The sequence below is a fragment of the Eulemur rufifrons genome, chromosome 6, assembly GCF_041146395.1.
Source record: "Eulemur rufifrons isolate Redbay chromosome 6, OSU_ERuf_1, whole genome shotgun sequence".
Taxonomy (NCBI): domain Eukaryota; kingdom Metazoa; phylum Chordata; class Mammalia; order Primates; family Lemuridae; genus Eulemur; species Eulemur rufifrons.
The window spans coordinates 73837084-73847448 of NC_090988.1; the positions used below are offsets into that span (position 1 = coordinate 73837084).

The 10365-nt window shown below is 41.0% G+C and overlaps 1 protein-coding gene across 1 annotated transcript; it reads left to right on the forward strand.

Moving 5' to 3' along the window:
• Positions 1-247: 247 nt before the first annotated feature.
• On the forward strand, positions 248-1413 carry FIBIN (fin bud initiation factor homolog). Its single transcript, XM_069469726.1, has one exon. It carries the CDS (start codon positions 636-638, stop codon positions 1269-1271), a length of 636 nt encoding a protein of 211 aa, XP_069325827.1. The 5' UTR covers positions 248-635; the 3' UTR covers positions 1272-1413.
• Positions 1414-10365: the final 8952 nt, after the last annotated feature.

The following is a 10365-nucleotide window of genomic DNA, read 5'->3' on the forward strand; positions in this document are numbered from 1 at the left end:
AAATTTTACTTAATTCTCTTTTCATTTTCCCTTTCAGAGAAAATGAAATTCCATTTTGCAGGGTCTCCCCTTTCAATCTTTAAAAAGAGACCCTGTACCTTTAATAACAGAGACCCGGTGAGAGGTTTCTCTCCAAACTTGTTCCCTGGCTTCCAAGTGACGAAATCAGCTGTAATTTGAGAGCAGAGAGATCCTCAGGATATCTGTAGCCAAAGGAAAAGCTTCACATTCCCACCCAGTCCAGGAATTGAAATAGTATCAGAGGGCAAGAGCCTTTCTCTGCAGCTACATGCTCCGTCTCCCAGGAGCAAGGGGGAACTCCGAGAGCGGGGCAACAGCGCCAGCGTCCTGCCAGAGCCCCGGAGGAGGGGTTCCCCGCTCTCCGCCTGCCATCCGGCGCCTGGACAGAGCCCGCCGGGACTTGCAGCCACCGAGCGGGCGCACAGCTAGGTGCATGCTGCGCTCTTGCACAGCCACATGAAGCCTGCTGGGGAGCAGGGGCCAGGGTGCAGCGAGCCGGCCAGGACAGAGGCGGACGCCGTCTCAGGGTGGCACTGACTCCCAAGGAGACCCCCTTCCTGGTGCCTGGGTGGACAGTCTTCTCCTGGGGTCCCTGGTCCTCCTGCATATCCAGAATGGTGTTCCTGAAGTTCCTCTGGATGAGTTTCTTCTGCTACCTGTGTCAGGGCTACTTCGACGGCCCCCTCTACCCGGAGATGTCCAATGGGACCCTGCACCACTACTTCGTGCCCGATGGGGACTATGAGGAGAACGATGACCCCGAGAAGTGCCAGTTGCTCTTCAGGGTGAGTGACCACCGGCGCTGCTCCCAGGGGGAGGGGAGCCAGGCAAGCAGCCTGGTGAGCCTCACCCTTCGGGAGGAGTTCACTGTGCTGGGCCGCCAGGTGGAGGATGCTGGGCGCGTGCTGGAGGGCATCAGCAAGAGCATCTCCTACGACCTGGACGGGGAAGAGAGCTACGGCAAGTACCTGCGGCGCGAGTCTCACCAGATCGGGGATGCCTACTCCAACTCCGACAAGTCCCTCACTGAGCTGGAGAGCAAGTTCAAGCAGGGCCAGGAACAGGACAGTCGGCAGGAGAGCAGGCTGAACGAGGACTTCCTGGGGATGCTGGTCCACACCAAGTCCCTGCTGAAGGAGACGCTGGACATTTCTGTGGGGCTTAGGGACAAATACGAGCTGCTGGCCCTCACCATCAGGAGCCATGGGACCCGGCTGGGTCGGCTCAAAAACGACTATCTTAAAGTATAGGAGGAAGGGCACAGATAGGAGGGAGAGGGAATCGAATTAGCCCCACTGTGGAGGGTGGGAGATACAAGGTGGGGCTACAGTTCCCTTATACCTGCTTTTTTTTTTTTTTTTTTCATATCCAGATTTGCACTTTGAGAATGAATCTGAGGTCATCTTTAAAAAGAAAGAAAAGGTTCAGAGTTGAGTAATATTGTTTTTTAGTTTTGTTTTTGTACATTATTTATGTGATTGCTGTGGATATATCACCTGGAAAGAACAATTTAAAGCAATGCCATTCCTAGAGGGCTGTATAACTCTGCAGAGATACTTGTTTCAGCCACATCTAAAAGGACACAGTATATGTGGTAGGGACTGATTAAACTTCTCCATCCTGGAGATTATGTGGAAATAGCCAAAGATTATAATGCATAGCTCCCTTCGGCCTCCAGCCTTCTCTCTTGGGCTCTGAAAGCTGTCAGGGTTGCCTGTTTTTCAAATGAGGTCCAAGGTGCTGCTCTGCGTGCCTGCCAGCTCATGGCAGTAGTTTGTTTCTTCTCCTTTTCTCGCTTATTTATTAACCATGGTCAGAGAGTTGGTTTTGTTTTCTTTCTTTCTTTTTTTTTTTTTTGGAAGAGTATTGTCAAGAAACTATGTGCAAATCATTCTTTGCAGGGAGAATCCTGAAGTGCCTCTTTGCATGTGTGTAAGTCAAAGTGGCCACATTTAAGTCCAAGCTCAGCAGTGGTTGCACACTCACGTGGATGTGCTGAGTCTCTACGCCTCTCATTGCATGTCTATGCTTTGTCATCAGTGCTACAGTAAATTACAGAGAAGTAGATACATTGCTTAAACATACCCCCACCTACCTATGATTTAGGTTACCAATGTATTCTTTCTCATCTGGGGGTTTTGCTTCTGTTTGCTTATTGGAAACTTGTACTTCAAGTAGGGAGAATTCTAATTCTAATAATTCCTTAGCTAGTTTTATTATTCAGACAATAAATATGTTTTCATATAATACTGGCTTATTTTCTAATTTACCTCTGTAACTTTCATATTTCAAAAAGGGACCAATGCCAAAAGAGAGAGAAGGATGGGATTTAAGCCAGTTTACTCGCAGTATATGATAAAGAAGGCAGAAAGATAGTTACATATTTGGCAATTCTCCTCTCCCCAGCCACCTTACCATCCTCACAAGAAAAAAAAAAATCTAGCGTGCGCCAGCACTTTAAATTTGATCTCTATTGGTGTGCCTAAAAACTCCAGTTTTCTCTAGTTTTTCTCCATAGACTCAACTGGACAAGTTTATGACAAAGCTCATACCTTATATGCCCTCATCATGCAGAGAAAGCATTCTAAGTTTTGAAAACTACAATGATGCTTAATAATTTTGAAGCCAGATCTACATTATTTAATTAATGGCTTAAAAAGTTAGAAATGCACTTTAATTCATGTCTTTCCCTAGCCAATCTTCGCTCTTACCTTAAATTTGCTTCTTATTCACATATATGCACAGACACACACACACACACACACACGGGAAAATAAATCTTCACATTCTGTTCAATAAAAATCCATTTTTTCTCTCCCATACATGAGGGAGCCAGGTTTCTATTCCAATGAAGTGTCCAATGTTCTCCTATAATGGTAGGGAAAAGCGAGGCCCAAAATGGCTAAATGACATCCTCAGCTGGTTGTAACAGCCCCAGATCTCTTGAATTTATAGCAGGACTTTCCCCAAACTGCTCTATTTAAAGGATACTGAGAGATGAAAGAGGGAGGCCTGAGGCCTGAACCTTTGCTTAACTATCTTATTGTTTAAAATAAAAAACAACAATGTATGGAACAATAATTAAAAATCATTCATAATTTCTTTAGCAGCCTTCTAGACTTGTGTGTGCAAGGAAGGTCATTGAAAACGGTTTATTTCTTTATTCTAAAAATATGAGGGAAAAAATAACAGCAAAGGCAAAAAAGATGATATTTGGTGCTTAAATATTTGTAGTTTGAAGTCACAACACTTTGCATCCCAAAAGTCTCTTATCACTCACTTCACCATGGTCAGATCTAACCCAGAGACATATCAAATCTCATCTCCTTGATCTTCCCAACTGAAAGAGGAGGATATTGGACATGTAATAGTGATGGAAAACTACTTTTTGTGTGCATTCTAATTTCAATCAATTGGTAATGGTTGCATATGATATTATGTTAAGAAAGATTCAAAAGATACAGAAGTAGAGTTCTGTCCCTAATTAGAGATGTCTTCCATGGGTGCAGCAAGGGGAATGGCAACACATCTGCTAGAAATTTGAAAACCCTGAAATAGATAATGTATGAGGTTCTTTCCAGCGCTAAACGTTCTGTGATTCCTACAAAACCAGAACAAAATTAACTGGCATTAAATCATTCCATTCAAGGTTAGATGTAGGGCCAGTAATCCCACAAAGTCTTATGTAAATGGCCTCAGAGGGCAAATGGGAATTTCCAGGTGGGGAGAGCAACAGTCCTGGACTGCCACCCCGGAGGCTAGCATCGCAGGCCTTTCCAAACCCTCTTATGGTGGGAAGCCAACCCCACTCAGATCCTTCCTCCCTGCTTCCTCATCATTCTCATTAGACTTCATTACTCGCCCAATGACAGATTCTCTTTTAAAGTAGTGGCTCATTATTTTCTTAGATCATGAAATATTTTGAGAATCGGAAGAAAACCACAAACTCTCTTCTCTGCAAAATCTACTTACAAACATACCCATACAATTTAGGATTTTTAGTTATTTTTATAAGTATTTGTTGACCATTTAATCTGCATCAGGCACTGAGCTAGGCTGTGGGTAATTCTGGGATGTTACAAAGCCCTGGGACTTCATCTAAGGACCAAAAGTTTAAAAAAGCCTCTTAGAGTTTTATTTGGAACAGGGGGCATCTATTGTTATTGTTGTTAGTTATAAAATAACAAAATAGCTAACTTTTCGGAAACTCAGTATTACTGGCAAGACTCTGAGCTAAGAACTTTGCCTGGGTCATTTCTCTTAATTCTAACAACCAACTGTGTAAGGAAAGCATTTTAGAAAAGGAAGTAATGTGTATCAAGCACTTAGAATAGTACCTGAGACAGAGAATCCTCAACAAATGTTAGCTGTTCTTACTATTTTTATTATCACCATTATTTTTATAACTGAGGCCTGGAAAGCTTAGATTTGTTTTTGAAGATTAAAACTGTGTGATGCCTTATATACTTTACTATGCTCTCATTTTAACTGATGATTATCCAGTGGAATATATGAGCAAATAAAAGAAGAATGTGGAGGATAGGGGTCCACTGGGGCTTCCAGCCATCCACTCCAAATGTTGTCCAGTACGATTCAGATTCCTGATAACATCTGACCATCAGAAGCTAAGTGGCTCTGCTGTTCATAGAATTTCTCATTGTTACTTTCTCTGTGAGACGCATTGCTCAGTACTACTAATTCCCACTCCCTCAATCTAACCATGTGAAAACTTCCACGTACCTGCTTTGAAGCAATGTGCAGGTACCGGTCTATCTGGAGTCTGTTGATGAAAGACACTAGGCTACTTCAGCCTCTGCAACAAGCAAAGCCAGGCCCACAGACGTCGTCCAAGGCTGGCAGGTGTGTAACGCATGGCAGCACTGAGAAGCTGTCCAATAGTTCACACGCTTTTCATTGCCTTTTAAACTCTCGTTTATACCTCTGCTAAGGAAATGGGCTCAAAACTTTCTGAGAGAAGCCTTGAAACGTAGATTATAAACTATTTTAACCAGTTATAAAAATGTCCAGGAACAATATGAAATCACACTAAGGGGCAGTACGGTCAAATTTCCTTGAGGCATTTTTTCAGAGGATGATTACTAAAATCTTTTTGATATGGAATGTTACCTGCATAGAAAATAGAAATGCTAAATGTGGTTTGCAAATGTTTTACTATAAAAAGGATAACAGCCAGAGACATAAGAAGTATTGGTTAGAAATAGAATACGGAAATGTGTAACAGTAATTCACCAGTATAAAGAATGGGATTCTGTAAATCATCTTAGTAATTTGGGAATTGGATGGTCCTTAGGAATACTCTTTGTAAAGTCAGGATGTTGATGGCTGTGTCATTCATCAAATATTTTTAATATGATACCACATGAGGTAGCCAGGATAGAAATAGTTTATAGACGTGTGAGGAAACTGACATCTAAGCAAAATATTTGGGTACAGCGATGTAGGGGATTAGAGTATGTACAAAGTTCTATGAAAGTTCAGCAAGAATGTAATTAGAATTGTCTGGGAAATGTAAAGCAGTGTGTCTTAGCCTGCTTTGTGCTGCTATAACAGAAATGTCTGAGCCTGGGTAATTTATAATGGACAGAAATGTATTGGCTCACCATTCTGAAGGCTGGAAGTCCAAGATCAAGGTGCCGGCACCTGGTAAGAGCCTTCTTGCTACATCATCACGTGGTGGAAGGCATGAAGGCGAGAGAGAGCAAAAGGGGGCCAAACTCATCCTTTTATACTGACCCCACCCCCACCCCCATGAGGGTGGAGCCTTCATGGCCTAATCACCCCATAAGGGTCCCACCTCTTAATACTGTTACTATGGGAATTAAATTTCAGCATGAATTTTGAAGAAGCCAAACATTCAAAGCATAGCACAGTGTAAACAAAATAAGGATTTGGCATCATCACACATTCAAGAGATAAAGAAGTTTCATTCTTACTGTGAGTGTTATTGTTGCTTTGCTTTTTTAATAATGTATGTTTTTGATTACAGAAGTCATATCTGCTGAATGCCGTAACATGAAAAACACAGTAAGCACAGGAAAGACAAAATCATTCATATTCTCAAACTCCTTCTGCCATACACCCATTATTTGCATTTTGGTGTATGTTCTTTCCATACTTTTCAGATGAGGAAACTGAGATACAAGGAGGCTAAGAGACTTGCCCAAGTTTTCACACCTAGACAGGAACAGAGCTAAGGTTCAAACGCACAGTCTGACTCCTATACTTCCCTACTAGCCACTAAATGGTGCTTTCCATTTCTGAAGGCAAGAGATTGGACACATGATTTTTTAATTCTCTTCCTATTCTAGGATCTATGATAAATGGCCTGTGAAATGAGTATTTTCCTTATATAACCTCCTTAATTGAAAAAATTCAAACCCAAGTTCTCTCAAAGAAATTTTTTCTTTCTCTGCTTGATTTTATGTTGAGTAAAGTATAAATTTCTTACACCTGCCTGTGTAATGCTGTGTTTCTTTGCCTAAGAGCAACTGGCTTCTTGTTACATTTTCCAAGAACTTTCATATGTGTTAACATGTTGCCTGTAACAATGTTTTATAGATGCTGAACTAGCAAAGATAGTTCATGGTTTTCACCATTTGGCAGGTGGTGCTCTAATGGTTACAGCTACCAGGTTATTCTATTAGTACTTCCTGAATTCAGATATAAAGATTTCTTGTCCTTGCAGTTCTCCCAAACTAAGAAACATATAGTATTAATATTAGACAGTGCTATGTTCTATTTTGGATAAAATGATTTAAAAAGACCTCTCTGAGTAAACAGGAGATGTTTGAATTGAGCCTTAAATCTTGAGTAGAAGCCAATAATGTAAATGTCAGAGGAAACAATGTTCTTGGTAACAGAACAGCAAGTACAAAGTCTGTCAAGTGGAGACAACTTTATATGTTTGATAGAAGAAAAGAAAAAAAAAAAACCCAGTGGGACCATAGCAGAATAAACCAGAGAAAAAAGTGAAATAATTTGAGTTGAGAGGAGAAATGCAGCTAGGTAACAGAAGAACTAGACTACCATCGTAAGAAATGTGCATATTATTCTAATTTCAATGGAAAGGCACAGGGGTGGGGTGGGCAGGAGGGATCTAAGCAGAAGAGTGATATGATCTGCTTTACACAAAAAGACCACCATGGAAGGAGATTAGTCTGGAGGGAAGCAAGAGTAGAAGCAGGAAAGCCACTTGGTCACGTAGCTACTAGGTCATGCCAATCATGCATGATGGAGGCATGGTCTAAGGTGGTAGTGGTGAAAATAGAAGGAACTTGTCTTCATCTTGCACAAATATGTCCAAGTGTTGCTTTTGTCCAAGAAAAATATGTGTCAATCTTCCTAACCTGCTCCTACATTGATCCAGTTCTCCAACTCTTCTTCTCCTCCTTCACCTTTGGATTTGATGTTAGCATCGCCTCTCTCTAATTCTTGATCACCTTCCCTTCCCTGTTCTCAAGGTATCTGGATATGTATGAATGGGATTAAGCTGCTCTTCCCAATTATATCAGCTAATATATGAATCTCAGATGACCTTTCTAATTCTAAGCCCCAACTCTGTTCCACCAGCCCGAGCCCTGTCTACCCTATTTGATGGGCTAGAATAGACAGATCTATGAAGGTGGAAATTTGCACTCAACCACAGGAATGCCTCACATAATTTACTATTGCACAGAAACAACTGTGATTGCACTAATATTTAGACATATTCCCTTTATCAGTGATCTTGAGATATAAAAATATTCTCTTAAGGATTTCCAATGACCTCAGAATTTTGTATTGCCTTGTGTTTAATAAGGACATGTGACATTCTATTTTGACTATAGTAAGCATTTACTTTGATGGTTTGTGTATTTCACCATTTCCCTGCATTTTTCTTCACAAGAGCTTATCTATATAAGCTATATCTAGATACAAAAATGTTCTCTTGAGGATTTTCAATGACTTCAGAATTTTGCATTGCCTGGTATTTAATAAGGGCATATGACATTCTATTTTGACTCTAGCAAGCATTTACTTTGCTGACTTGTATATTTCACCATTTCCCTCTTGCTTTTCCATGAAAAACAGAAGATATTTTGTATGTCAACAGCTTGCTGTTTACAGAAAGAAACCTGACAGCAGTGATTAATGAGGCAAATTCTCCATGCTCCAGGGTTGGCAATAAAGGCTTGTATTTTCCAGTTGTAAGTTTCCTCCTGCAGGCAGTTAAAGAAATGTGTTTCCTGAATGTCTTCTCTTGCTTTGATCTGTTCCCAGCTCTCATCCCAAGACCAAGCAAATGAGGTTGCTCCCCTCAACTTTCAAAATGTAGGCTTTACTGGCAGTCCCACTGAGTCAACCACTAACACTTTCCACAAGATTCTACTACAGATTACATTATAAAGAGTGGAAAACCTCGTGGGTTCCTGTTGTTTTGAGTTACATTTTTGCCTACCCTTCAAACATGAGTCTTCTCCTGCCTGGTTCCTTTCTCCTCTTTGCCTCTGCCAAGTTCTTTCCCTCCTGTTCTCTCCTCCTTTGTTCTCTTTCCCTCTTTGCCTGAGACAGGATGGATTCACTGTTAGGAGCACGAGAAGTGGAGACAGAACTCTATTCACATTGCATCCCCACAACTTATTAGCTCGCGAATCTAAGCAAATGGTGTAACCTCTTGGAGCCTCCAACATATAGTGGGGAATATGACACACACTTTGCAGGGGTTTTGTAAGGATATGATAAACCAGTGTGGAAAGGACTTGCCATAAGACTGAGAAAAAGTGTCACTATTCTCACACAGTCTGGTAATGTGTAGTTAGTTCATTGAGGATCCTCTTTGAAGAAGGGATATACCTTGAATGTTCTTTGGTTGAAATGAAAAAGATTATGTTTCAAATAAGCCTTAAACATTGTATGTATTCCCTATGAAACAATTTTGTCCTGCTCCTTCTAGGCAGGCTCTTCAGAAGCCGAAGATGTGTTTGTTCCCATTCACGTAAGAGAAACTCTACAAATACTTCCTTCCTATTTGAACCAAGGGAATGAATGCTGCAGCAGAAATAACAGAAAATGGGCCTACCCTTCATTTCCAAATGGGAACTGTGCCTTTGCTTTATGCCTTGAGCACGGGGGTGATACCAATTAAAGAAACTTGGGAATTCCAACATATGGACAACTACATTGAGAGAACTCTTAAAATTTGGCAAATAGGTTACCAAGTAAAAGAGGATAAGAATATTAGCTACAGAGAACTAACTACATATTAGGTCCTGGGTACCCTGGCAAAGTACAGTTTAGGCCCATAAAACTGAATCCAGACCCCAATTGTGGTGACAGTCTTGAAGTGATCTCAATATGGAAGGCATTAGAGTGACAACATGAACCATTTTATGTTACCCCAGACTCGGTAAGAGTCTGGCACCATATGATTTTGTGCCATTAACTGCCTGGTATGACTCTGTAGTCTCCAGGTCAAGAGTTTGCCAGGGCTGGTAGATGGGACTGCTCCAAGCCCTGTCCCAGCTCTGATGTACGTGGGCTTCACTGGGAGTACCTGGAGACACTTGCATGCGACTTTGATGACTTTCCTGAAGTGAGGAGGCAGCTCGGTAATTCTCTAGCTTGCCTGCCTCTCCCAATGCAACCTCTGCTTGGCCTGCGAGGGAAGAAGTCTTCGCATAGTTGAACAAAGATTCAGGATAGGTGATGGTGGTCCCTCTAACACACACCCAGAAAAAACTTGAATCTGCACCCTCTTCAATGCAAAAGCAAACAATCTGGCCCAGTGAAAACTTATCCATGCTTATATTTAGCTATAAATATAAGGAATGAATAACCGTATTTCTTTTCTAAATTAAAGGCATTTTGGTCACTTGAAAAAGCAGAAAAAGGATGATCTTTAACTGTTTGGCTCAAACAAAAACTCATTCAGGCTTAGAAATTGGCAAAGCCCATATTAATGATAAATAGTCATCCCATAATCACATTTTCCACAGACCCGCTAATTTCTGAGAGCTTCACCATAACAAGAATCGCTGTGAAAACTCTGGACTGACAGTTCACAATAACGGCATAATACTAACAGGATGTCAGGTTTTTTTTTTCTTTTTTTTTAATTTCAGCATATTATGGGGGTACAAAAGTTTACATTATGTATAGATGTCAGGTTTTAAAGGGCTTTCCCATTTCCTCTGTAAAAATCTTGCCATTACCAAAACATGCAACCACTTTTGCCTTTAAGTCACTGTTTAAAAAAAAACAAACTATTTTCCAAGGAGGCTATTTATTCATTTATCTATTCATATAGCAAATATTTATTAAGCACATACTATGTGCAGTTGCTAT

Coding starts and splice junctions, on each gene's coding strand:
- FIBIN (XM_069469726.1), top strand. CDS start 636: ATGGTGTTCCTGAAGTTCCTCTGGATGAGTTTCTTCTGCTACCTGTGT.